This window comes from Lagopus muta, chromosome 1 (genome assembly GCF_023343835.1).
Source record: "Lagopus muta isolate bLagMut1 chromosome 1, bLagMut1 primary, whole genome shotgun sequence".
In the NCBI taxonomy this organism is placed as follows: Eukaryota; Metazoa; Chordata; class Aves; order Galliformes; family Phasianidae; genus Lagopus; species Lagopus muta.
The window spans coordinates 175238611-175266448 of NC_064433.1; the positions used below are offsets into that span (position 1 = coordinate 175238611).

The 27838-nt window shown below is 40.3% G+C and overlaps 1 protein-coding gene across 1 annotated transcript; it reads left to right on the forward strand.

Moving 5' to 3' along the window:
* The first annotated feature begins 828 nt into the window (after positions 1 to 828).
* Positions 829 to 27838, forward strand: MTMR6 (myotubularin related protein 6). The gene is made up of 14 exons (XM_048933680.1): positions 829 to 950; positions 4247 to 4363; positions 6484 to 6646; positions 7805 to 7962; positions 8767 to 8895; positions 9934 to 10068; positions 11082 to 11214; positions 16741 to 16850; positions 17369 to 17494; positions 18777 to 18826; positions 19359 to 19559; positions 20222 to 20356; positions 20435 to 20561; positions 22524 to 27838. The coding sequence occupies exons 1-14, from the start codon at positions 927 to 929 to the stop codon at positions 22782 to 22784; spliced, it is 1869 nt and encodes a 622-aa protein (XP_048789637.1). The 5' UTR covers positions 829 to 926; the 3' UTR covers positions 22785 to 27838.

Consider the following 27838-nt stretch of genomic DNA (forward strand, 5'->3'; position numbering starts at 1 on the left):
TTAATAACGTGTGATGGCCTGTGGGCATCATCGCTCAATCATCTGAAAGCTCGGTGTTTGAGAAGCGGATAAAATGAGTTCATTTGGTATAAAACCTGTACGCTGCGCTATTTTTAATTGAACTGGCAGTGCAGTCCATTGTTTAAGCTGCTTTATCATTTAATTACGGTACCAGGGCTCTGTGTGCTGCCTCCCACACAGCTGTGAGGTGCATAACTGTTACTTCAGTGCAGCCTGAAACTAAAAATTCCTCGTTTGCCAGCACGCATTGTATCAAAAAGGGCCCCTATGGGGTGGAAGTTTGGAGGACAGGCTCAGGTTGATTATTAGGAAAAATTTATTCTCAGAAACAGCAGAGAGGCAGTGGCACAGCTGCCCAGGGAGGTGGTGCAGTCACCTCCACATGAAGCTGTGGCACTGAGGGATGTGGGATGTGGTGCAGGGGATGAGTTGAGGTTGGACTGGATGATTGTTTCCAACCCCAAGGATTCTGATTCTGCTCCACACAAGGCCTAAGGAACCAGGGAATTATCCTTTTTCCTAGTCTCCCTAATAGCAGCTGCCGGAGAAGCTCTGCATCCAGCACTGAGCTCCACAACTCCTAGAACTGCACTCCCATGCCCTTTTTCCCCGACCGCTGCGCCCACAAAGACACACTGAAGCACTGCGAAGCACTACCAATCACATTAGGAAACAACACTCCGCAACTCCATGCAAGCCGTCTTCACGCCCCCCATATGGCACTATCTCCTGAAGGCGCATGCGCAGCAAATGGTGAAGGCACACCGCGCACCCTCCCGCCGCTAGGGGGCGCTGCAAGCAGTTAGGGTAGGCTCCGCCCAGCCCCGCCCCGCCCCGGAAGCGGCAGTAGGTGACGGCCGGCCCGGCCCGGCGGCAGCACGTACTGCGTTCAGCTCAGGGCCGTCATGGAGCACATCCGCACCACCAAGGTACTGCCCGGTACCGCGGGAGGGGTGACGGTGCTGCTGGTGTTGGGATGGTCGCCTGTGGGAGGTACCGGGGCTCGTTCAGGCTCATCGTGTCCCTGCCTCGCCGATGTGTGAGGGCGTCGGTGCCTCCTCCGCAGCTCTTACCTCCATCCATTCCTCCCTCCCTCCCTCCCTCCTTCCTCGCCCGCCTTCGGGGCGCTTAGTGCTGCCGGGCCTCTCGGTCGGGCCGCTGAGGGTCGCAGCTTCCCGCTGTGGGCTCCCGGGCTGAGCTGTCCTTTTTATGAGGCTCTTTTTGTTTCTGTTTTTATCTTATTGCTCTCCTTTATGATAATATATAGTTCATATCTGTATGTATAGTCTGAGCTCTTTCCGAGTCATAGCTTAGCAGTGTTTTGTTTTCTTTTTTACTGCTAAGTCTGCTGTGAGGACCGCCTTTTTCTCTGTGGTGCCTCGGGGCTCGCTAAGCAGGCGGTTTGTAGCCTGGCAGCCTGACTACAGCCTGGGCTCGTAGGGTGTTTCATCACGTTCTCCATACATTTACGTCCAATAAATTTATAATCACTGCAAGGGAAATGGCTTTTAATTTCGAGGGAATAATACCTGAGTTACTTGATACAAAACGTATGCATCTTATTTCTTTTTATGTATACATACATGCATATATATAAAACTGTAGGATGACCTCTAGCAAGGCTACTGTTCCCCCCCTAATCCACTTTAAAACTATGGGTTTCATGGCTAAAATAACTTGTCTTTTTGATTATAATTGTCATGCTTGCTTAGCTTTGTGTAAGCTAATGGTTTCTTGGATGTCCAGGTGGTTTAAGGTACACGCATGCTAACTTGTAATAACTGTGATTGTTGCAGTTACAGGAGGCACAGTTGCTAAAGTCTATGTGCCATACAAGGTCTGTGCATATGTAGGTATGAGCACAAGCCTTGTTGCCCTCCTTTGGACCTGCTCCAGCACCTCCATGTCCTTTCTGTACTGAGGTGCCCAAAACTGAACACAGCACTCGAGGTGAGGCCTCACCAGTGCCGAGTACAGGGGCAGGATGACTTCCCTAGTCCTGCTCACCACACCATTCCTGATCCAAGCCAGGATGCCATTGGCCTTCTTGGCCACCTGGGCACACTGCTGGCTCATATTCAGCCGACTGTCCATCAGTGAACCAAGGTCCCTTTCCATCAGGCAGCTTTCCAGCCACTCTTCCCCACACCTGTAGGGTTGCCTGGGGTTGTTGTGACCAAAATGCAGGATCAGACACTTGGCCCTACTGAAAGTCATACAGTTTACTTTGGACCATCGATCCAGTCTATCCAGGTCCCTCAGTAGTGCCTTTCTCCCCTCAGTCAGATCAACCCTCCCTCTCAACTTGGTGTCTGCAAACTTACTGAAGGTGCTCTCAATCCCCTCATCAAGGTCGTTAACAAAGATGTTAAATAGAAGCAGCCCCAGTACTGAGCCCTGGGGGACACCGCTTGTGTCTGGGAGAATTTCAGCTTTCCTTTCTCTACTAATTCATCTGTTATATTGAAACATTTCTGTATTTTTGTCTTCAATCTGTAACACCCAGTCCTAACAAGCTGTGTGGTTATTCTCTTTCACAGGAATTGGGTTATGTTAGCAAGGTATCTGATTATGTGGTATCTGTATCACTGACTTGTTAGTGCTGGTTACTGCCAGAATATTTCTTCTGCTTCCTTAAGTGAACCTTGTTTGCAGATGTGCTAAAACTCTATAGCTGTCTTCAGTCTGTTATGAATCCATTCTCTTCAAAACTGAACAAAGGATTTGTGGAGCTTTACAGTTAAAAAAAGCAAGCATGTTCCTGAAGCAGGTGTGTGCTTTTTTTTAGCTGAGTGCCCTTTAAATCTGGCTGTCAGGTTTAGCTGAGCATACCATCTATGGAGGCTGTATCTAAAATGCTCTTAATCTGTCTTTAAGTAAAGTATATCTAGAAATTGGCCTTCAGAGTTGGTAGGCTTTAAGGAGTTGGAGTACTTATGCTGTCCTGGCATAACTAGGGAAGAACCATATTGTTACATGGAGAGGAAGAGAACTTTGCACGTTTGGATTCTGTGGGCTTTATCACTGTAACACATCTGGAGCAGTTTCTGTGCGCTTGTCAGTTTGCTGGGGTGCGCAGTGCAGATCTGCAGATAATAATTTCAATGTTTGCACTCTACTGTATTGATTATGGTGCTCTGTATCTGAGCGTCAGTACATTGCTGATTGCAGCACAACATATTTTGAGTTACAGATATATGCAACTTCCTTTTATTATTTTTTTTTGCCTTTCAGATCTAGAATATTGTAGTAGCAAGGGCTGTGAGCTGATGCTTGCATTTCCTGCGTCCTCTTGGATGCATTACATGGATTTTTTCTTTAATTTTCAAAAAGAAATTTAGACTTGGCTAGATTGCAATAAATAACTGAACTGGCAATTTTTTTGGTTTTAGTGATTTGCATGTGTTTTTAGTAGATAATTAAGTTTGTACATGCAAATTATGTAAATTGAGACCTGCCTAACATCAATGCTGTAGATGTGAACTTCGATCTGGGTGCTGATCTTGCTGGTTGAAAGCCTTTGGAGCTCTGTGTAGTGTGCAAGTGTAGTGCAGCAGCATCAAGCTTTGGGCTCTAAATTGGTGCTAATGAGCCAGTGCTGCCAAGAAATACAGGAATGCATAGAGATAAGCCATTCACCCAGCTCCTTTCTGGAATCATGTAATGGTTGCCTCAAACAAAGCAAATGAGTCACTAAGGTTACCAGCACCAGATAAGATGAAGGGTATTTGAAAATCGCTTTGCTTTGAAACAGTGCTGATGGAATACCAGGAGAAGTGTGTCCTTGGAGGATTCAAACTTGAAGTGACTTCACTTTAAATAGGAGCACGGTCCCTGCCTTTTTGGGAGATATTTTTCTATTTCTCATAATGTTTGCATTTCTACTTACTTTATCTATTAGGAAAAATTGTTGTTTTTTAGTCTCTTAAAGTTGGGAATGATATAATCAGTGTTAGAGAAGTCAGGAGAGCATAATTTTTGTAGCTGCGATGAGGGTGCAGCCAGCTGTTTGGAGAAGTGTGTATCTGAGATGAGCTATTAATGCAGTACTGAGATGTGAACAACAGAAGATGATTAATGTATGAGATTGCTCCCATAAAATACAGCAATTTCCATGTTTAGAAATTCAGCTTTTTAAAAAAACCTAACACCTTGATCTCTTTAATAGCAAATAACCACAGCAGCTAAATATTAAGTTCTGCTTTCTGCCACGTCTTTCTTACAGGTAGAGCACGTGAAATTACTGGATAGGTTCAGTACCAGCAATAAGTCTCTGACAGGAACTCTGTACCTTACAGCAACTCACCTGTTATTCATAGATGCAAACCAGAGAGAGACTTGGGTAAGCATAACAAGTGCCCTTGGCTCAGAGGTGTGGGCTTTTCGGGTGCGTTTGTTCTTCCTGAACATTGACTCTATTTACTAGAATGTTTCTCTGAGTTTAATTATTCCCTATGCTCTTCTTGTTCATGGTACCATAGTAACTTAATAACTTAGGTTGTACTCTTGCATGACGCTTTTGCAGTTGAAATATATGATGTTGAAAAGTTTTTCGTGTTTTGAAGTTGCTGTTGTTTCTTCTCTATAGCCTTCATTTGTATTCCTGACCAAATGTGTAGTGTGCTGTTTGTTTTTTTTAACATCTGACTTGCACTGAAGCTCACAGATGGTGTGGGAGATCGTTAGATAACTTGAGCTTTAGGTTTAAAGTTTCTGTATTACCTTTATCATATCAGATCCTGCCTGGGTTAAGTGAGACAGCAAAATCCAGTGAGTTAGGTTTGGTGATCCTGTGTGCTTTTTCAGAGTGTTGTTCATCTTTAGAATGAAAGAATTCTGAGGGACTGCAGCTCCTTGATGACTGTGACCAACACTGTACAGGCCAAGTACAACAATTCCTACTCGTTTTTCTTCCCAGTTCCCTGGTGGCACGTGTGTGCATCAAGTTCTGGCTTCCACTGTAGCACAGCTACCTGAGGTCATTGCCCTCCAGTCTGTGCTTCTCCGGGATAAAATCTCATTTCCCTGGGCATGCTCTGCAGTTTTTTCTGCAAGTGGAATTTCTAGTACCTGGGCAGACAGGTGTTTTCAAGAGAAAAAAATAGTTTTTTCAGTGATATTTTCTTGGATACAGGGTACAATTTTGTATAGTGTTACTATTAATTGTTATCCTTTGATGAAAGGAGATGGTGGGGAGAACTTCAGAAGCCTTGTTTGTGCCTGCTTGTGCACAGCCTTAAAGGTCTTACTTCAGTGATATTAAACCTGTACTTTGAATATTGCATTTATGCAATGATAATGCAACTATCAAGTGTAATCATAATGTTGTCTCTCTTCAGAGTATATTCTTTTTATAAATGCGAAATTGGCAGCATAGTTTTCAGATAACTAATTCTGATCAATATTTATGAGGAGAAGATGATTGCTTTGTGAAGTAACTGAAAAGCTGTTGAGAAGGTCTTGTTCAGTTGAGGCAATTATCTGTGGCTTTCTACCCAGGATTGTGCAGTCATTACTTTCTCATTTCCCAGACTTTCTGTGGATTTAGCACAGATCCCATCCCTGTGACAGTCTTTTGCAAAAGTAGTTGAAAGTCACTTAGCTAAGACTGTCATGTCTACAAAAATACAATGGATAATCATAGAATCATGCCGTGGCCTGGGTTGAAAAGGACCACAATGATCATCAGGTTTCAACCCCCTGCTATGTGCAGGGTCACCAACCAGCAGACCAGGCTGCCCAGAGCCACATCCAGCCTGGCCTTGAATGCCTTCAGGGATGGGGCATCCACAGCCTCCTTGGGCAACAGTACAGTGACAGGGCAATAACAGTGCAACAGTAGTGCAATAATAGTACAGGAGAGGTTTCTCTTGTCCCTGTCAGTGATTTGAAATTATACTCCTGGCTTGAATGTTAGAAAGCTGATGTAAGTAGGTGACTGATGCACAAAATATTAAATGTTAACTGCACCAACAGGCAAACAATGCTAAATATTGTAATTCTAAAGTTTTCACTATCTTCCATATGTTGCTACTTTCTCTGACCTATTTCACAATTCAGTGAAGCACAAGGAAGCACGTTCCTCTAGATCTATTAAAATATACCAAGGAATTGTATCCAATTAGGTGAGGTCCAAATGAGCTGTTCAGTTAGCAGAGCTATAGAAATTACTCCCGTGGAGCTCTACTTCTTGATTTCTGTGTTTAGAAGGATATGTATTATGTCTTTGTTTTGTTTGTTTTTGTATTTTAATATAAGGTGACACTTCAAAATACGAGGAAAGAATGCCAGAATTGGGTTCATTCTTCTAAATATATTTTTTATATAACTGTAACGTTGACAAATCTAATTAAAATCCATATTCAGCCGAGTTTAATCTCTCTTATCTCTGATCTTGAATACACTATGCTGTTCTCATTTTTCACCAGCAAGCTTAACACTGTGAGCTCTTATATGCCCTAGATATTACATCATCACATTGCTGCAGTGGAAAAGCTTCCCTTGACTACTTCAGGCTGCCCCCTTGTCATCCAATGTAAGAACTTCAGAATAGTCCACTTTGTTGTTCCCAGAGAGAGAGATTGTCATGACATCTATAACTCCTTACTGCAGCTGTCAAAAACAGGTGAGGCTTCTAACTGCAAAAGACTTTGTGAAATATGCCTGGGTAATAAGTTAATGAGAAAAATTCCATGTGTGGGTTTTGTTTTTGAGAAATGTGCACTAAAAAGTTCAATATGTAGAATGTTATTAATGAAGTATTGATCTGTACACAAACTCAGAAGCTGCTGTGTTGTCTGGCATTTGTAGCTCCCTGATGTTGTCCAGGAGAATGCAGCATTCCTGTAGATTCTGCATTTCAGGTGTTATCATTAATTATGAATATAAACACATATAGTCTCTTTAAGTTGATGTGTTCCATAGGTTAAATGCTACTAAAGAAGTATTAATATTACTGATTTAATGCAACTTTAAAAAGCTGAAGTTTTGATGCTAAAATAACAGTATCAATTTAGTTTTAAGAGTCTCCTGTCACTTAGTGCGGCCTTCTGCACTTCTAAGTATTTAGAACAATGTAAAGTTGTGTCATACATGAGTGGTGTGTAAGAGAAATGTTAGAAAATATTTTTGAAAGCTTTCTCAGTTTAAAGAGAACTTTAACATTGCTTTTAATGTTCAGTAGATTTGTTTGTTTTTTCACCCCTAAAGATGATGTCTGCTCTTCCAGCTTGTGTGAAGCTTTTTCTAATAATAAGCTGTTTTATTAGTCTTCATTCTGTGACTTTCACTTTGCCCATTGGTGTGACTTCACAAATGTCCCTACTGAAATAAAGCCTGTTCTTCCAGGAGGGTTTGTATAACCTACCTTTAACTGGCATTGTCTGTTAACTGTACAGATGTTGCAGAACAAATATTTTAGAAGTGCCAAATATCTATTAACTCTAACGTCTGAGAATCATGAAGCCTGAAATTTAATGCTTTTAAACTAAAAGAGGGGAAATACTGGGTATTAGGGTGAAATTCTTCATTATGAGGATGGTGAGGCACTGGCACGGGCTGCCCAGAGAGGCTCTGAAAGTGTTGGGTGGTGACCCCAGGCAGTGTGATTGAGTGGGAGGTGTTCCTGCCTGCATCAGGGGGTTGGGACTGGAGGGGTTTAAGGTTCCTTCCAATCCAGATCATTCTTTGATTCTTCTTCAAGCTTTGTCAACTGAGTTACCATTTTTACCCCTCATTTTTGGGGACAGCTCATTACACAATCTTATTTTTCTTCACCTTTTAGCAAAATATGAAGATCTGTATGCCTTCTCCTATAATCCAAAGCAAAATGAATCTGAGCAAGCCAAAGGCTGGCAGCTTATTGATCTAGCAGAAGAATATAAGAGAATGGGAGTGCCAAATGATTACTGGCAGTTGTCTGATGCAAATCGTGATTATAAGGTAAGGGTTGTAGTGGAAAAAACATTCTGCTGTCTGTTTTTTTTTTTTTTTGCTTTATTCTCTGGCTCTGGTCCAATAGAAGGCACTCTAATTCTATGAATTCACTTGGCTTGCAGTACAAGCAAGGAACTTCCAGGTGGAAAGAGTTTATTCCTTAATCAGTAATCACTCTCACAACTCACAGTTTACTGTGTAGTCAGTCTCACAACTCAAATTTATTTTAAAAGGCCTCACTCAGAGTATGTGTGCATGGATGCATATGTTCTTTGGAATTGTTTGAGTAGACTTAATTGAAGTCCAGCCCCAGTGATTCAGGTGCTCTGCAGTTTTGCTCTCTGCTCTTAACTGAGAGAGGGACTCTAGGATCTGCAGTGCTGGATGTGGTAGATGATGGCTCTGGTGGAACAGCTGCTTCCCAGAATAGATTTTGCCTTTCTCTGTAGTCTGCAACTTTAAAAAATGGTGGGAATAGCTTCTATATCTTATTTGAAACACATTCTCAACAGTTCTACCAAAAAATTGTATTCTTAAGGTGAATGCCGATATAGCAGTGCTTTCCAGCAGTGATTGGTTGTCAATTTGACCTTACTTTATACCTTTTTGGCTAGATTTTTCTCTTCAGAGAGGCTTGCATGTATATAGAGAAACTATGTTGGAGTTTTCCTTTAACTGCTCACAAAACTGGGTGCAACTAAACTAGCATAGGACTTTGTACCTAGTTAGAGATCTGTGCACAGTGCTTATATATATATATGTGTGTGTGTGTGTGAGTGTGTGTGTTTCAAACGTACCTGTATCTTTCAGATCTGTGAAACCTATCCTAGAGAACTTTATGTTCCCAGAACTGCAAGCAAACCCATAATCGTTGGTAGCTCCAAGTTCAGAAGCAAAGGAAGATTCCCAGTGTTGTCCTACTATCATAAAGATAAAAAGGTACGGTCTGTTTTCTTAATGCAAGTGGTCTGAAAAGTATTTCTCAACACTTGCTGGTAGTTCAGGGTAAGTGAGCAAGTAAGTAGACTGACTTGAATTAGAACAGTATAACTCATGATGACCTTAAGTAGGGCTGACATCAGTAGCATCTAACAAGATGCTGAATTAAGCTAAGCCAGTTTAACAGAAATCCTTCAGTAATCAGTTGAATCTATTAAAGCTTTCAGAAACTGAACATAAGACCAACTGAAGATAGATTTTTGTCAAGTTGTCGATAAATTGAGAATAAAGTCTGCTTTTTCAAAATAGGCAAGGGGGAAGAAAACCTTCCAAAGAATATAATTTATCCTGTAAGGAGTAATTTGCAAAGAGAAAAGTGAGCTAGGGAGTGAAAAGTAAGGTTTTTTGCAAGATTGAGTAGACAGAGGTACGAAGCAACTTCTGCTTGTCTGTAGATAGGTGTATCTGAAGGGAGAGCAGGATTGGCACCTTGGTGAGTGGAAGAATTTTTGAATGATAAATACTGAATTAGTGTATATGTCTGAAGATGATTACTAATTGGAAAGTGTGCCTGATACCCTCACAAGGGCAATAGATTGTCGAAAGTGAGGTGGTGAAAACTACGTCAGACTGTAACATATACTTGCAACAGTAAAACTATACGTAAAGTAGTAAAACTAACTGTCATTTTTCATATCAAGAGAAATTTGCTTTATTAAGATACTGATGTGCTTCTTTCTAATTTCTTAGCCTATACTTTTTGAATTTTTTCAGTTGAAGTTCATTATTATTATATTATATATCATTATATATCATTAAACCAGTACCTTGCCCCCATGGATAGGTCTGGAAAAAATGTTTTGATAAAACTTTAGGTTTAAATTGTAGGCTGTATCTGTTTTAAAATCTGCAGGTTGAAATACCTGTCAGTATGGTTATCTGCCAAATAAAATTGTTTAGACATCTTGAACTTATGGGAAGTGTTTTCAACTACTGATATTAAACCGATGTTAACCTATTGTTTGTTTCCTCTTGTAGGCTGCAATCTGCAGATGCAGCCAACCTCTCTCAGGCTTCAGTGCCAGGTGCCTGGAAGATGAACACATGTTGCAAGCAATCAGTAAAGCAAATCCTTCAAATCGTTACATGTATGTTATGGACACCAGGCCAAAGGTATGTAGGGCTACAGAACAGCCTCTCTTCCTGCATGTTAGAGGAGTACTGAGATAACTCTTAATCCTTCCAAGTTACACATTAAGGAATAGCCAATATAGTCATATTTAAAGGTAAGGATGAGCATCGATATTCCAGTGATTAAGCACTTGCCTTCCTAAATAAGTCAAAACACATGTATGTGATCAAGTTGATGGTTGGACTTGAACTTGAAGGTCTTCCACATAGAATCATTTCACCTGGAGGTCCCTCAGAAAGTAATGCTTCCTATTTATTTCCATGGGAACTACAACAGATAGAAAGAGAATAATAACACTCACCTACAAAACTATTCTTCAGTTAGGCATCACCATTAGCTATGCATTTTTGCCTGTGATAAACAAGAGCCTGCATGCTGCACTTATCTAAAAACAAAAAATCTGCATGGCTATCCAGAATGTGTCTTGCTTCTCACACTGTTACCACTGCTGAAATGTGCCACATACCACCTCACTGTACTCACATCCACTATTTGGTCTCCAGAAATGCTCAGCAAATGTCAGTGAGTGCATTTTTTTCCATGTGAAGAAATTCAGTAGCACACCTTTGCTTCGTACACACTTCCATGTCAGGCACCGTTTTGTCAACCTGCCCCTCTGCTGCCACCTGTGACACAGCAGTAACACATAACAGAGTGTTGGTGGGAATGTTTAGCCTCTACTGCCATACCACTGACATCTGCCTCTGATGTCGTGGGCCAACATAATAAAGTAGGAGGGAGAATAAAATAGGAGGGGAGAATAGGAAAATCTCAAAAGCGTTGTTCAGACGTGTCACTTTGAATGTAGATTTACTTTCTGTGTACTACACTTTTCTTATACTTAAATGTTTAACAAACTGTTAGTTTTTTATGATTCATGGTATGTGCTCTAGTGTGTTTTTTGCCCAGTGTATTCCACTGTAATTGCATAATCTTAGATCCTAATTCGACATTTTGAGTGCTGACTTTCAATACTTCAATTTTGTTTTCTTAGCTTAATGCGATGGCAAACAGAGCTGCTGGGAAGGGCTATGAAAATGAAGACAACTATTCTAACATTAGGTTCCAGTTTGTTGGAATTGAAAATATTCACGTGATGAGGTCCAGCTTACAAAAACTTCTGGAAGGTATGTTCTAACTGTACTATAACAGCATTTATGAAAATAAAATCAGTTTTCTTCTGACATACTTAACAATAGCTTAAACTGTATTGAGATTTCAGCATTCTTATCCAAGCTTCACGTTTAGCACCAGCTGACTGTGTTCTGTTCTGGTAGTGTGCTACCTTAAGCCCTTACTGTTAAACTGTAAACACAGTGAATGATTTTACTTTGAAGAAAGAACTGAGTGGCACCCATGTTGAGTGAACTTAATTACTGTGTCAGTGACTTATGGGAAAGACTTCTCTTTTCTGAGTATACATGTGTATGTACGTAGAGGTATGTGAATATGTATGTAATAAAATGGTTTGTGTATATACGTGCATCTTTCTTTATGGAACACTGATTGTTCAAGGGACTTACTTGTGCAGAACTCAGAGTAACTATGGTTTGTACAAAACTTGAACTCTTTGTCTTGGCAAACCACTCCTATGCTTGTAGATGCATCTTACAGAATATTTGGTAGAAGGGAATGGAGGGGGGTGGAAAACAAGTGACCCAGTTCACAGTATGGTGAAAGCAGTGAGGCAGAAATCTATGTTAATGGTATTTTTCTAATTAGTTTCCTTAATGTTTTACTAAGGTAATCAGCTGAAAACAAATCTAAGACACTTGGTGGAATATTAATGCTGTAATTAGAGTACAGTGGCAGAAATCAGACTTACAAGCATGACTAATAGTGTGCGTATATTTAAGCACTTCCCTTCTAGAATTATCCTTGTTTTTCCAGATGGGGAAGGCTTACACTTGTCTCTCTTAGTGAAGATGTTCTGGCTATTTTGGTCAAGAAATTTTACAGGCCAGTGGTGTGGTCTTCCTTCATTTTCATTGAGCCTGTATCTACTGTTAACCTATTTCTCAGGCATTCTATGTGAAATATTACTTGAGCTTTGATTACGTATTTTGTGGTTATTCCTGTGTGCACTTTATTGAAGAGAAAGATGAGCAGTGCGAGCCTGAACTTCAATTTTTTTGGAAGTATGGGGTAATCCTTATTTCTCTTGCAAATCTCTTCAGTTCCAGAGAACTAGCTCATAAATGTTGGTTTATATTAAGGTACTGCTCCTCCATAATGAAGCAGTACGAGCATATGCCTCACAGTAAAGCTTTAGACTTTGTTTCCACTTGATGTAGCACCCTAGCAACAGATCCTTATGGTATATTTTTCTCTAATAATACATTTCCACAAGGATGGAATATTTTTTGCATTTGAACTTGTGTGAAGAACTGGTTTCTGTAAATTGAACAACAACAAAATGTCTCAACAGTTGTGCAGTTGTTCTCTAATTCAGGATTTGGGGTAAATGGACACAGTTGTTCCAGCTCTGTTCAGCTGGTCTGTAAGTAGATGTTTTTTTTAGATTGTCATTGTGGATTCCTCCATCTGTTTTTGTTGCCAAACAGACTTTGCAGTAAGAGCTTGCTTGCTTTTGAATGTTGCTATCTTTGTCCCTTCAGGCTTTCTGTGAGATCCACTAGATCTGAAGGAGAGGGATTGTTGAAGTGAGGTGTTTCCAGATTTTAGAAAGCCCTACATAACAGCAGTAAGACAAATGACTGGAAATCTATGATCTCTTGGATTGTTTAATCTAATTGCTGCTGTTCTCTAAATACATTAAACTCTACTTTTTATGTAGGAGCAGTAGAGGCAAAATACTTCCTGGTAGTTTTTTGTTACTGGTATTTGTACCAAGTTCCTGTCCAGGGAGTTTTAATCCGAATTGCACCATGAATCTTCTCAACTAAGTCTTGTTGACTTTCAAGGGTGTCTGTTAGTAGCTTACTTCTTTCAATAGGGAAATTTAAAACCTGAAGCTGTTTAAGATGATGGAGTGGCTGTCCTGGATTTCCTCTACACTTTCAAATGCTGTTCCTAAGGTGAAGATACTATTACTGGTTACCTCTTGGAATACTGGAAAGGAAAGAGAAGAGGGGAATGGAATTATGTCTTTCAGGGAAAATAAGAAATATGCATCTTTAGTGGCAGGAAGGACTTTGAAAACTTAGAGAGGCATGCAGTAAGTAACCTTATAGACCTCTGTAGAAATAGGGTGTTAGTAAGGTGATCTGGAAGAAAATGCTGTGAGAAAGATTCATAACTTCGAATGAGGAAGGCACCATTTAACTTCTGTGTTTGGGCTTTCTTCTAGATACGCTGAACTGAATGTTCTCTGATCAACAGTGTGATACCAGTGACCCTATTCTTTCAGGTCTTTCTAACTGGGACTGTACTCGGTTTTATTTATAACAAACAACTATTCTGCTTTCAGCGTGTTTCTGATCCTAAGCTCTTTGTCTGTCTGACTTCCTTCATAATCTAATGAAAGGGTTGAGAAGACATTTGCTTGCAAGTGGAATGTAAGGCAGCATCTTTGACAACATCATTCTCTAATGGAGCATGTTAGGGGGCTTTTCAGTCTGTTTTTCTGATTCAGCTGCTGCTTTAAAGGTCCTCTATACAGTGGAACAAGCTCCTCTAAAACAGCCATCTGAAGTGTGAACTTAAGACTGTGATGACTGCTCTCCCAATGGGCAGACTGTCTATCTCTGCAACACTGATTGAAGATTCTTTGCATAGACGATGTTTGTGTCTGTGCTGTTCTATTAAACAAGGAATTGACCTTTGTATGTTCTTTTGAAAATATACTATTGCACGTCTGGGAAGTTTCATAGAATCATAGAATCACCAAGGTTGGAAAAGACCTAAAAGATTATCCAGTCCAACTGTTCACCTATTCCCAATAGCTCCCACTAAACCATGTCCCTCAACACAACATCCACCCTTTCCTTGAACACCCCCAGGCTCGGTGACTCCACCACCTCCCTGGGCAGTCCATTCCAGTGCCTGACCACCCTTTCTGAAAAGTAATACTTCCTCATGTCCAGCCTGAATCTCCCCTGCCGTAGCTTGAAGCCATTCCCTCTGGTCCTAGTTTGCATGCAGATAAGCAAAAAGGCATTAAGTTTTCTGCATTAACAGCTCACTTCATATGTTTGGAGGGAAAATTATAGCTTCTGTGATCTGCTGCATATATGTTGATGGTGGTGGAAGTGTATTAAGCAAGTGTTTTGAAAGTTACATGGAGTGTTGTGGGGTGGTTCTTTGCTAAAAAGTGAACTATCTTAATTTACCGTGCTTCAGCCACCAGGTTCTGACTGCAGGATCCAGTCACCTTGTGATGCCACTGCAGTCTGAGTATAAGGACAAACGTGTAATGGAACAAAGTAGTCCTTTGGGCCCATATGCATGCAGGGCATGTCTTTATGATGGGATCCCTATAGCCAAAATTATCTTAAAGAATAGTTATTGTGAAGTAGGTAAACCACTTAATGGTGCCAAAACCAATCTTTTGCTCTTTTGGGAAGCTTAAGGGAGTGGAAATGATTGTTTAGCACAAAGTCCTTAATGCAGTTTCTTTGTTTCACCCCTTAGTAACATAAAATGTCTGTGTTAATCTACAAAAATAGGAAATTAATTATTGGTTCTTTGCGTATGCTTTTTTGTTTTTGCCTTGAGTTATGAAACGATAGGAGTTTGGAAACACAAGATACCAGACAAAGTATTTTTTCCAAACTGAAAATGCTGATCAAAAGCTTGTTTTGACAGAAATATCTGGGTGAAAGGAAATTGAGGGCTGGATACCTCTTTATTTTGTTCCTAACAGCTTAAGGCTTTAAGCCTTAAGCTGCAGAATGTAGGGGTGTGAAGTCATGAATAATGCCTGCAGGTATTGCTTTCTCTGTCCAGTCTGTTCCTTGCAGATGTTTGGCTTTCTTTGGGGGGACGTTTTTACTTTATCCTGGAGTGGTGGAGCTACTTATGTGCTGTTGTGGTTTAACAGATATATAGAAGCACAGGTAGAGTTTTTCACAAGCTGTTAGTGTCAGCAACTTGGAAGTATCTGGTAGTTCTCCGACTGCTCCACTGTCATGTGGGTGATTTTTCTGAAGCAAAACTTTTGCCTAATTATACTACTTTATTTTTTCAAAGACCACAGAAAACTGAGATGTTTTTTCCTGATTTTACTGATGTTTATAGGCTGCCCCTTAAAATTAGGTCTTGTATCCAGGAGCATACCAGTGTTCTGTTATTTCATTGTACTGTGCTTTGCTGGCTCTTTTCTTGTAGTTAAGGAAGTCGTGTGGGCTTTAGAAAAGATGCTGCATTACTTGGGAATTTATTACTACTTGGAAACTTGTCTTTGTTATAACATTCAGCAGCAGCTGGCATTGAGTCCTCCTGAGCAATAGGGAGTATATCAAAACTTGTGTAACTGAAAGCTGAAAAACATGTAATGTGGGTGCATAGAAGCTCCAGAAGGCAGTTTTATTGTTGTTGGGTTGTTTTTGTTTTTGAGATCTTAGTGTTCATTACATCAGATTGCTTGTGTGAACATGGAACTGCGTCACACAGTGACTTGGTGAATTTTGTCCTTGACTTCTGCTGCTGACTCATTTCCTCCCAGTTCAGAGATAAAGGTTATTTTATAACTGCCGTAGAAGTGCCTCCACTACTAACTTTCAGCTACAGTATTGTCTTGTTTTTAATTTGGGATCATAAATAGCTTGGCATAAAATTAGCTTTCCTCTGTCAGGTATTTATGTAGATTTCAATTTCAGGTATTATCTTTAAGTATCACACACAGATAGATGAAGGTGTGTCAGTGGTAAATTCCAGTTGTGTTTAGATAATAATGCAACTGTGGTGTTTGAAATCATGTGCTAAAGGGCTAGTGAAAAATCAGTTTCTACATTTGGTAGGCGCTTGATGTCCTGAAAGGACTAGGTCATGTATCTCATTTCTGAACTGGTAACATCCCGGTGAGAAAATGTCTGGTCTACCTCTGTGCCTCTTGCTGTTACACTGTAGCAGCTTGCCTTTAATTTGAGCTCTTCTCCCTCCTTGGTCTTACTGCTGTGGGATCAAAGTGCGCTGTGGGAGAATGGCGAACATCAGTCGGTATTACAGTATGTAAGTTCTGGAGGCAGACAAAATCTGCATGGTTTTTAGTTCATCACTTTCTCCTTGTGTTGCGCTCACTTTGTTCTTGGCAGAGCAGTGAGGGTGATGAAACACATCCTGACTGCTTAAACTGTATCTGCTCTTTGGCTGCAGTTACTTTGTTAGTGCTAGTAATAATGTGCAAGTATGTCTGGGAAGCTCTTGGGCATTTGTGTCCCTTCCTCGGTAGGATAATGGTTACAGCTCCCTGCTGGGGTAACCGGTGTATTTGCTTTGAATGGTTCATCAGATATACATGAAGATCTTACTCTCATCACTTGTCATTGCTCAATTCTGTGGAGTAGAGTTTTGGATAAAAAAAATACTTTGTACTGCCTTTCTCTTAATCATTTGAGTGGTGGTTTCCTAAAAGAGATGTCAAATCAACTTAGAACACAGAAAAATAATTTCATACTGCTGAATGCACTCTTTCCATTGCAGGATGTTGGAGCTGCAACTGCTTACAGCTTTCTCATCTCATTTTCTTTCAGTCAGTGGCACAAAGGGTTTGTCTGTCAATGACTTCTTGTCTGGTTTGGAGAGTTCTGGATGGCTGCGTCATATCAAAGCTGTTTTGGATGCTGCTGTCTTCCTAGTCAAGGTACTTTGTGTGCTGCTTTTGTTTGAGGGCAGGTTGGCTTGCTATAATATTGTCTAACATATAAAGCTCTGCAAATACGGTTTCTTTACTTCACAAAGAGGGAATGGTTTGAAATAGCTTTCTTTCTTTGACTGGCCTGCGTTGAAGACCTCAAAGATCATTGAGTTTCAATCCCCTGCTATGTGCAGGGTTGCCAACCACCAGACCAGGCTGCCCAGAGCCACATCCAGCCTGGCCTTGAATGCCTCCAGGGATGGAGCATCCACAACCTCCTTGGGCAACCTGTTCCAGTGTGTCACCACCCTCTGTGTGGAAATCTTCCTCCTAATATCTAACCTAATAACTTCTCCCATAATATTTTTCTTGCTGTGTGAAATAAAACAGACAATGCTGTGAGTTTTGGATAAATACAGCTTTTGTATGTATTTGGATAAATATAGCTTTTGTATGTATTTGCTGAGTTATGTCTGAACAACGCAAACAACAGAGCTTTCACTAAGGAAACAAATGTCTTGCAGGCAGTAGCGGTTGAGAGCGCCAGTGTGTTAGTGCACTGCTCAGATGGCTGGGATAGGACGTCCCAAGTTTGTTCTCTTGGAGCTCTCTTGTTAGATTCCTATTACAGAACAATCAAGGGGTTCATGGTAAGGAAGCTGTCATATTGTTGAATTGTTCCTTGGTAAATCAAAGAATGTAAAATGTTTGTGTGGAGGTGAAGTGTAACTGAAGTGTAACTTCAGAGTAACTGAAGTGATGTTTGCTTTTTTTTTTTTCTGATTACAAATACAGAATCATATTTGCAGCACTTGTGTTAGAAATAGTTGACAGTGGGGAAGCACTGTGCGTTTAAAGTAACCTAAGAGACTGCAATACAAATAGCAGATTGTTTCAGGCACCCTGCAGAAATGTAACAACTGCCTCTTCAATCTAAAATAACAAAGCACTTACCTATGAAATACAGGGATTCTGAAGTGCTTGTGAGATAAATAGACTAAATTTCTAGCAGCTATGCACTTTCATTATTTGTCCCAAATCAGTATCACTGAGATCTGAATGACATCCCCTCTGAACAGCAGCATAGAGACCTGGACATATTTTAGCAACCTGAAGTACTTCATCTTCCTCGTGAGAGGAATGAAGGATTTTAGTGTGGCTATTTAAAACTTCCCAGTAGGAAGATGAGCTGTGTGTTTGACATGGCTTGGTGTCATGGAAGCACTTCAGTTAACACGCCAATTGTGTTCCAGGTATTATTTGTGGCAGTTAGCCTGGAATGAATACAAGCCACAAAAGCTGGAGTGAGAAGGAATTGGTGGATGAACTATTCATGGATAGTGGGAATGTCTGTAAGGACCTTTAAGGTCCTTTAAGGTTCTTTAAGGACCTTATCTAATCATGTATTTTATCTTTAGTCCTCACTTTTGATGTAAAGTTTTGGGAAACCTTCTGCAATGAGGAATCAGTCCTCTGCACTTTTTAGTGCCTGATATTACAACTGGAGTGATAAAACAAGCCAGTGTTGATAGCAGTAAAACTGCTAATATCATGTTAAGATGGTATTGTGTGATTTTATGAAAATCATAGTAGCAGGAGTGCAATACTAAACTTTTTCCCATACGCAGCAGTTAATTTTTTGTAAATTGATAATTTGTTTATGTGACTCCACTTAGGTGTGAAACTGTGTAGTATTCATGTGCTTAAAGTGTGTCTGCTTTAACAGTAGGTTTCTGATTGTCAGCCTGTTCAGCTCTTTTTACTAATTTTAGAAATATGACTTGACTATGAAGTGATACACAATTGCTCCTACTGTGGTTAAATTGAGTCAGATTTAAACTGCAGTACATTGATAATCTGTTGAAGTTAATTCTGTGGATGCAAGACTTAGTAAAATTTTGCATTAGTTGTTTTGTGTTTTTTACCCTCTAGGTCTTGATAGAGAAAGACTGGATTTCTTTCGGGCACAAGTTCTCTGACAGGTAGTTTGCTCTTCTGATGTTCAGGAATGTATATAGTGAAATGAGTGACAAATATTACAAAAAAGAGTGGCAGCATTTTGCTCTAATACTTTGGCATGTGTATTAAAGAAAAAAAGGAGAAAACTGCTTGTGCATTTTAAACTACTGTATTGTTGCTAAAAAAAACTTGCAGTGAGTAAGCAGTAAGTAGACATTGCACTTTGTGTATTGTTATTTAATTAAATACCTATTGAGTAGCTGTTTTATTGCAGGCATAAGTCACTGTTGCCTTGTTCTTACATGCTTGGATTTGCATTTATCCTTACTTTTGATGATGAAATAACTCTCTCTTTTGTAGAAGTTGTGTGTGATCAGGGCAGGTTAAAAACAGAGCTCTTTGTATCATCAGGTGTTGAATTGTCCCAGTTGTCAAAGTGAGGTCTTCAGTCTCCAAACCAAGAGTTGTGTCAAATTAACATGCTGTAGTTAAAAGACCATAGTTGCACTTATTCTCAGTTGCCAACTTAAACCAGTGCATCTGTTCACGTTCCAGGTGCTGTCAGTTGGATGGTGATCCCAAAGAGATCTCCCCAGTGTTCACTCAGTTTTTAGAGAGCGTGTGGAATCTGACTGAGCAGTTCCCACAGGCCTTTGAGTACAACGAAGCTTTCCTCCTTCAGATCCATGAACACGTCCACTCGTGCCAGTTTGGGAACTTCCTTGGAAACTGCCAAAAGGAACGAGAAGAACTGAAGTAAGCAGATGCATTGTGTCTGCTTGTTTGTTCTGGCAGAATGAGAACTTGTGTGAATCTTCTCTATTGCGCTCTAAATTAAACTGGCAGGATAGGCAGCGATGTTGAAGTGCGGTGAAGAGCAGCAGTGCTTTCCATGCTTTTGCAAGCTGAATGCTTTTTTTAATATGACTGGGAGAAAATCCCCTGCTCATCTTTTGTAGGGGAAGTCAAGGCATCTTTCTGCCTCCTTTTTTTCTAAAAATGGGTATGCTTAAGTCGGAAGCATCGCCTCATTGCTTCCCCAGTCTGTTTTCAGGCAACTTTAGAATTGTTTGCCTTTCTGACTGACAGTATTGGAAGTATTGATATGATGTCTCAATGCTTTCAGTTGGAAAACTTCTGGAAAGTTTTCAACATCTCATTTTTGTCTGTAAGTATTTAAAAGGCATTTGTTGCAATGAGGAAAAACTTGCACAGCACTATTTCTTCTATAACTGATACTTTTGTCCAACATTAGCATATGACAGGAATAAGTTCAACTTACAAATTTTGAATTAAAGTACTTTTAATTTTTTCTTTTAACTTATTTAAAGAATAATCAAAGATGGATTTTCTGTGTTGAATAGCTACTGTTTTTTACTTACAGTCAGCGTCTTGATTTGATCTCTTGTTGCCTTAAGGTTAAAAGAGAAGACATACTCCCTGTGGCCTTTCCTTCTAGATGAACAAAAGAAATATCAGAATCCTCTGTATAAACCAAGTTTTTCTCCGAATCTAACTCTTTTGGAGCCTAATACTGTGTCATTCAATTTCAAGTAAGTTAGAACTACATACTATACTTTTCTTCAATTTTGTTTATATTACACATAGTTAAAATTGTCTGCTATATGCAGGTTTTGGAGAAATATGTACCACCAGTTTGACCGAAGCATGCATCCCAGGCAGTCTGTGTATGACCTCATCATGGACATGAGTGAACAAAACAAACAACTGGAAGAAGACATTAAACAACTGGAAGCTGTAAGTATTACAAAATAAGTGTATTTACCTGTGATTTGTTCTTCAAATTCATGTATAAAGCCTGTAATAATGCAGCTAGCTTTTATATGAATGTTATTGTTCTGTGTCCCAGTACTTGTTCTACATAGTTTTGAATTCACCTTCCACTGTATGCTTCTATGCTCTTAAATACATGATATAGTTCTTTGGTAAGGCAAAATAAATTGTAAGACCACTTTACTACCAAAGCAAAACTGGAGGTGGTGTAGTATAGGTTAAATCTGTGGAACTTACCTTAGATGCCAGGCGCTCATCATAGGTTCAAACTGTGGTGATAAACTGAATAGGCTAAAAATGTGTTATTTTGGCAGTAGCTACTAAAACAGGAGGCCCTAATCAGTCCTTCTTTCCTTAACTTGATGTGCAGATGCATAGAACTTTAAGTCACCTTAACTATGGGATATACATTGGATTTACTCTTGTCTGCAAGTAAGCATTACACAGAGACAAGGTTTCTGTGACTGCTGGTCTGCTACAGTAAACAGTCAGGGAGGACTGAACAGAATCTCACCTCATTCTGCTGTGGATTAATGAGTGGTGTATAACTGATGCTGTTTTATGCCAGTTAATGAGCTAAACTCCAAAACAATTTCTCTTCAATTCAAAAACATTTCCAATGTACGTGCAGTAGAGTTGTCAGGTCATGGCTTGGACCAATGGATGAGCACCAGGTGAGAAGGTATGGCTAATCCAGGGAGCTCAAGTGCAAGTAAGGCACCTGAGTGACTGGAAGGAGTGGACCCTGGGTCTGCCCCTCCTCACCCTCATTGAAGTGTTAGCAGCCAAGGGAGCACTACCTCTCTGGATAGAGACAGCATTCCTCTCAAACCATCACCAGTTTCAGAAGGGGTGAGCTAATTTTTGGTTTTTATCATCTTTTCTCCGTAGTGCTTGTGTCCCAGAAGGAGCTGATTGTTACTGCTGCCTTCTGCTGTGCAGTATGAAATTAGGGTTGTATTTATTTTGGTTGCTAGAAAGGATAACACTTCTATATATTGTGTTGTGTTTGTGGGGAGGGGGGATGTTTTTATGAAATTAATTCTACCTAATATAATGAATTCAGGTATCTTAACTAAGACTTGAAATAGAGTTAATTTTGTCCATTTAAATTGTGTTATATAATTGACGAATGAAAGTAAAAATTTAAATGAAGCAGAATGGAAACTTCATTTTTCTAGAATCTTGTTGAAAGGTGTGAACTTCACACAGGCATTTCTCACCTGAATGGATTTAGAATACTTTCATAGACATTCTGCTGCTATCTCCATCTTCAAAAAAGTTTATGTTAAAGACAGTGAAGTCTTCTGGATTTAGTGTAGGTTATAATGGAGCATGAAGGCATCAAGAAGAAGAAAAAAGAACTATTTAAAATTGTCAGTTACCAGTGAGACAGCTTGAATTAAAAAAACAAAACAAAAAAAAACACCCTGGCCAGATCTTTCCTCTTCTCTTGCTCTGTGCTTTCAGAGTAGGTCTTTCTCTATCTACTTTCTAAGTCTTGTAGGAAGCTTTTAGGAAGAATGTAAGGAAGGATATAAAGGCTTATGACACTGTGTTTTCTCTCTGTAAGATACTCCTTTTCTGCTGCAAGCTCCTTGCTTGCTGTTAGTATTGAAGCCTCTGTTTGTACTCCAAAATGTGTTTCTGTCCTAATAGCAATCAGACAAGGGACAAGCCTGTAAGTATTTCTCCTTCATTATGAACTAACAAGCAGCTTTCTCTCTTCTGCTCAGCTGCTGTTTGTAAGCATACAGTGCTTGTTGCATCTGTTGTAAACTGTAGAAAAATGCTGGCTTACCCAGTGCTGTAACACTTACCTGCAGAAGTTGAGTTGGTGAGCAAAAGTACCTTCATCTGTATTCAAGCCAGAATGTCACCAGTGTGTCAGTGGTGCTTACTGTTAGTAACTATTCTCTATTTCAGAAAATAAAGCAGAAGAGAGGGCAGTCAGATGCAGTCCTTCTGAAAGAACGTCAGCACTCTGCTCGTCCTGCACCCGTGATGCTGAAAAGCCCTCCGTGCTTCAAGAAGGACCAGCCTCTGATCCCTTTGAATGATGCTGTAAGAACTATAGAGGGCAGCAACGCAGCGGACAATCGCTACAGTGAACTGATGGAAGAGCTTTCCAAAGCTGAGCCTGCTATTGTCAGCCTGGAGTACGGAGTGGCCAGGATGACCTGTTGAAATCTGGCACAGCGCTCCTCTGTCCTAGACTGGCTGAGTTAAAGGACAGATTGTTTTTGAGGATGGGTCTGTGCTGCATGACCAAAACACGATTTGTATATCGGCAAGTTTTGTTGATGTAGACTAGAACAGCATGCTAGCTGTCAGGTGTTTGCTGTTCTTTATACACATATAGAAAAGTGTAGTTGCCTCTATTTCTTTTAAAATACACTTGGTAAGTAGTGACTAAAAATGGAGGAGTGGTATGGTTGGTATGTCTTTGGACTGAAGTCAGTTTGCACTAAACTAAAATGGTAATCTTACTTTATTCAGTATAGGAAAACACAGGTGGTCTTTCACAAATTGATTTTATGTGGGCAAGAAAACTTGAACTTTCTATTTTGAGAACTGAAGCTGTGTGTATGTGTACATCACATATGGTAAAATTATGTATATTCTTGCTAAATGCCACCCCATACTATTATTCAGTATATTAAGTGCCAGGGAAAAGCATAATGTATTTCAAATCATAAATTGTTGGCCTTAAACCTGTCAGATCAGTGATACTGGTGTCTGTGACTGCTGCAGTCCGTAACCTGACTCTGTTTATGCTGTATTTGCTCTAAGTGCTCTTTCCTTAAAACAGGATTGAGCATAGGGAATGAAGCATGCCTAAGCTGGCGTAGCCTTTCAGCGAATAGCTGTATGAATGTAAATTTATTACTGAATATTGTTCTTTCTTACAGCTCCTCTATCGTTTAAAATATAGATTGGCCTGATATTGTTCTCTTGCAGCTCAGTGGGTTGAGCATAATTGAAGCTACAGGTCATGTATTTGATCTTGAATGTTTTGATTTGTAGCAAGTACTTAAATGTAGAAGAGAGAGAGTAAAACACGTCAGGAGAAAACTTGGCCAGTGTCTGAATGAAACTGGACTATTCAGATTGTTTAACTGTGCGCTGTGCAGTTGTCCAAGTTCTGGGAATGGAAGTGGAAATCTTGGAATTGTAGTGAATTAGCACTGCTCCCAAGTGCAAAAAAGCTTCTATTTGGGCGTCTGAAGCTCATGAGAAACTGAGTGCCTCGTACTAAACCTTTCTTTAAGAGAAAACTGTAGTTATTAGGCTCCCTCTTTCCTTGTGAAAACCTGTCCAGCCCTTGCATTTTTAAGCAATTTCAGTAGTCTGGAGATACGTAGTTAGGCAAACTTCATCTAGCAGAACATAGTAGACTTCCTGACACGTAAGAGGGAGGGCGGAAAAAAATAAAGGAAAATCTGTGGTATGTAAACTTAACTCTGTATGCAGCCTTTTAGTAAGGGAGAAGGTTTCTGTCAGTTTCTAGCTCATGATTGGTTTTCTGAGCAGGTAACAGAACAAAGAAGTACAAGTCAGTGCCCAGATCTTTAGTGGATTTTACAGAGAATACTTTGGGTATTAAGATCCTTAGGTTGATCCTGCTGATGGTCTTTTAGATATAAATCCTTTTTAGTGATATGGGAGAATGAGTTTATTCTCATCTGAAGTCTCTTTTATTAAAATTACTTGATGTAATTGGCAGTTGTCCCCTTGGCACCTGATTAGATGCAGGACTTTATTAATAGGGCTGATATAGGTGGTGATTGAGTTGCACTTGTGAAGTATGGGTGAAATTTAACTCTGACCCTTGTATTTGGTGAGTGTAAGTCACTGTTTCTCTCTTTTATTTTCTGAAAGTCTATAAATGTAAATAAAGGTTCGTAAGTCTTTTTATTCTCAGAGAGATGGTGATATTTAAACTACATTATCCATGTTTTGATTTTTTTCACTGTAGGTTTTGATTTTTGCATTTGCACAGTGGTGCCTTACAGGGTTACAGCAAGAGGTTTCTGTGCCTTGTCAGTTGTCTGCCCTTCACCTTCTGTATCAACTTGATTCTGATTTTCCTTTGAAAAACATCTTGTATATTAAGCTTGTGTTGTATCACACCAGTGAAACAAACATCACTGACAATATAGGCAAGCGTTATCAATTTGTAATTGTTTAATATTTAGCTGCTCTGATGTGCCATGTACATTTTTTCATATTTATTGTTTAGAGTTTATGAACTCAAAAGATTACATGAAGCTTTTTTGCAAATACTGTTGTGTGTGGTTTTTACTTTAAGAACCATCCGACTGTACCCTGCATAGAAAGCTTTTAAAAAGATCTACTTTCAGTACTGTTTAAGGGATCTTCTTTCAGTCTTCAGGCCTTTTTCACTGGAAGAGGTCACTTGCAGAAAGCAGTTGGGATGCCTTTTTATTTTATATAAAAAAAATCAAGGTGTTTAACATTGTTAGCCTTAAAATGCACAAAACCTGTTTCTTCATTTAAAACCAACCAACCAACAACAACAGGCAACTTCCTGGTTCAGAGTATCTTGCTGCAGTAGTATATGATAGTTATGTAAGGTGGTTGTGAAGAGCAGCTTAAAACAGCTTTGCCAGTCCAGCCCCCAGGGTCAGCAGCGAGAGAAGGTCCTGCAGAGAGGCAGCTGTCTGTTCTCCTTTGCTGTCTGCACTCAAGCCAAAACTACCTTAAAGCACATGGGACCTGCGGTGAAGTAAATAGACGGCAGCAAAGCGAGCTCCAGCACAGAGCTTGGCAGGATGGCAGGGACTCAGCAGGGCTGCGCTGTGTCCTTCAAGAAGTCAGCTGAACGGCTGAGGCAGGAACCTTCCGAGAGGAGGAGTTGTGATTCATAGTGAAGTGCATGAGTTTGTGTTCATCGCAGATGTCTTGTTCCAGGAGAAACTGCAGTATCGGAAAGGTGCCCAGCACAGCTCAGAACTGTTTCCAATGGTGTCTCTGACTTCATGGTGCTGCACTGACCAAGTGGGAATGTGATGGCCCAGGCACAAATTTGCTGTGGCTGATTCTACTTCATTGGCTGCAGGCATTTGGTACCTGTTGATTCTGTGCTTCATTGTGAGAAGGTCATGGTAAAGTCTGCTTGATTTTTTTTCTTTAACTTTTCCTCTCTCTAATCAGAGCACTATTGAGGAAAAACTGCACCTTTTAACTGACAAGCTGGTAGTCTCACCCGAGCAACTAAAACTGCTTTTATGTTCCACCTGAGGCAATCTAAAATATTTATGTCACTAGTACAGAAAGAGAAAGGGTTATTTTTGGGAGGCTATGTATTGTCATGATGTATTCCTTCGATACTAGTTTAAATATCCAGCTGTTCTGTTTTGTAGGACAACTGCCAAATCAACGGACTAAGAAATTAATTAAGCAACACTGCACTGAGCCCGTGCATTTTCCACACACCCAATTACTAGTGACCTAAATCAAGGGCAAAAGCCTGAGTCTAGAGCTTGTTTAGAGCTTCCATAAAACTGCACATCTTTATCTTATGTGGAACATATGTCCTAAAATAATGTCAGGTAGGGTAAAAGCTATTATGAATCAAACTGCAACAGTTCGGTGTGTTTCTTACTTACTGTAAGCAGCTAGAGAAGGCCTTTCAGGAAAAGGGGATGAGTTTCTCTGTAGCTGCTGTTTTCTGAAGGCCTTTTATTAAACGTTAGTACTCAGCTGAGCTCTGGGAACTTGCTGCTCCTAGTCTGGTAAACGAACACAATGAACATGCACTGTTGTTGCAGTCCCTGAGCTCCCTTACGAAAGAGGGGAAGTGGGGCTGGCATAGCTTGATTTTTTAACTACTAACCTCTTGAGGAAAATTACTTAAGTGACTTAAATTCTGGGTTAAAATAGCACAGGACCCATGCTATTAGCATCTCTTTGAAGTCCTGCTCTGCTGTTGAGCAAGCATAGCTACTGTGAGGGCCTCACATAAGAATCATTATTGCTTTCTATTTGGTTTAAAGGTGACCCAGTTTCAGGCTTGGTCACTCCTCCCTGCTGGTAGTCGATTCAACCCTTGGTCAGAACCTAAAGCTTGCTCTTAAGACTCAGTATTTAGTAGCTGATGGTTCTAAGCCTGTAGCTGGTTGTAGATGGCAGTCATGAAACCTGTTTTACCCTTTAGATTAGATCTTTATACTTGGCTGGTCTGCTTTGACTGCTTCCACCATTCATGCTGCACTTTAAGCATTGCTTGGCATGCTGCTTGATAAGTCTTTCAGTTAGAACAGGCTTCTTAACGTTTCGAAAGTACTGCAGTTTTCTTCCAGTACTGTGAAGGTTTGGTTCAGCCTCAGTGAATACCATGGGTGTGCTGATGTTTGGTCCAGTTGGCTTGACCTGCCTACATGTTAAACAGCATTGAAAATCAATTCAACGATGGAACTTCAATATGCACAATAGGCATAAAGGAAAGGATGCAGTCAACCCTCCCATGGCAGCCTGTAGCAGGCACCCTGCTGGGACATGGCTCACAAAAGCAGAAGCAGCAAAGCTGTTCTGATGGCCAGCAGCATCGAGGGCATGAAGTGGAAGGTTGGGGCCATGCTTCTTGGCCAGTTTCCAGGTTCAGATGCTTTGTGTCTCTGCATCTCTCTGGCAAGTGGGCAGCCTTTGTAAAGTGCTTCCCGGGCTGCCCCACAGCACTGTTCCTCAACACCTGGCATTAAGTTTGCACCCACCCATGCTGGCTTGCTCGCTTTGTCTTCCTCTTGCTCTTCAATCTTACCATTTATCCTCTCACGCTGTTGGTGAAGCCCCTTGACAAACATCTTTCTGTCAAAGAAAACGGGTTTGTATTTCTGGCTCTTGGGAATCTGTACCCCTGAACAAGCAAACTTGAAGAATACTGCTTGTTTTCTCTTCTAGGGTTCTGAGGGAGCCTCCTGACTCCCATGGTCACTTCACTTATGGCATTTTAACTTCAGACCTGGCTTTAAAAAAAAAATCATTTAAGTGCTGGATGTGGCAAGGGGAAGGAAAACTTTCTTCATTGTGATGTGTCTGGAAGGACCGGCTGTCCTAAAGACTGCTTGTTGCTCTGTAAATGTCATTTATCTGTGCTGGGATAATGCTTGATGTTCATGGAGAAACTTCAGTAAATGGGATTTTGTAAAGGCTATATTATTTGTACATGTTCTGAAAATCCATGAATCTTAAAATAAAATGATCTTAGTATTGCCAAT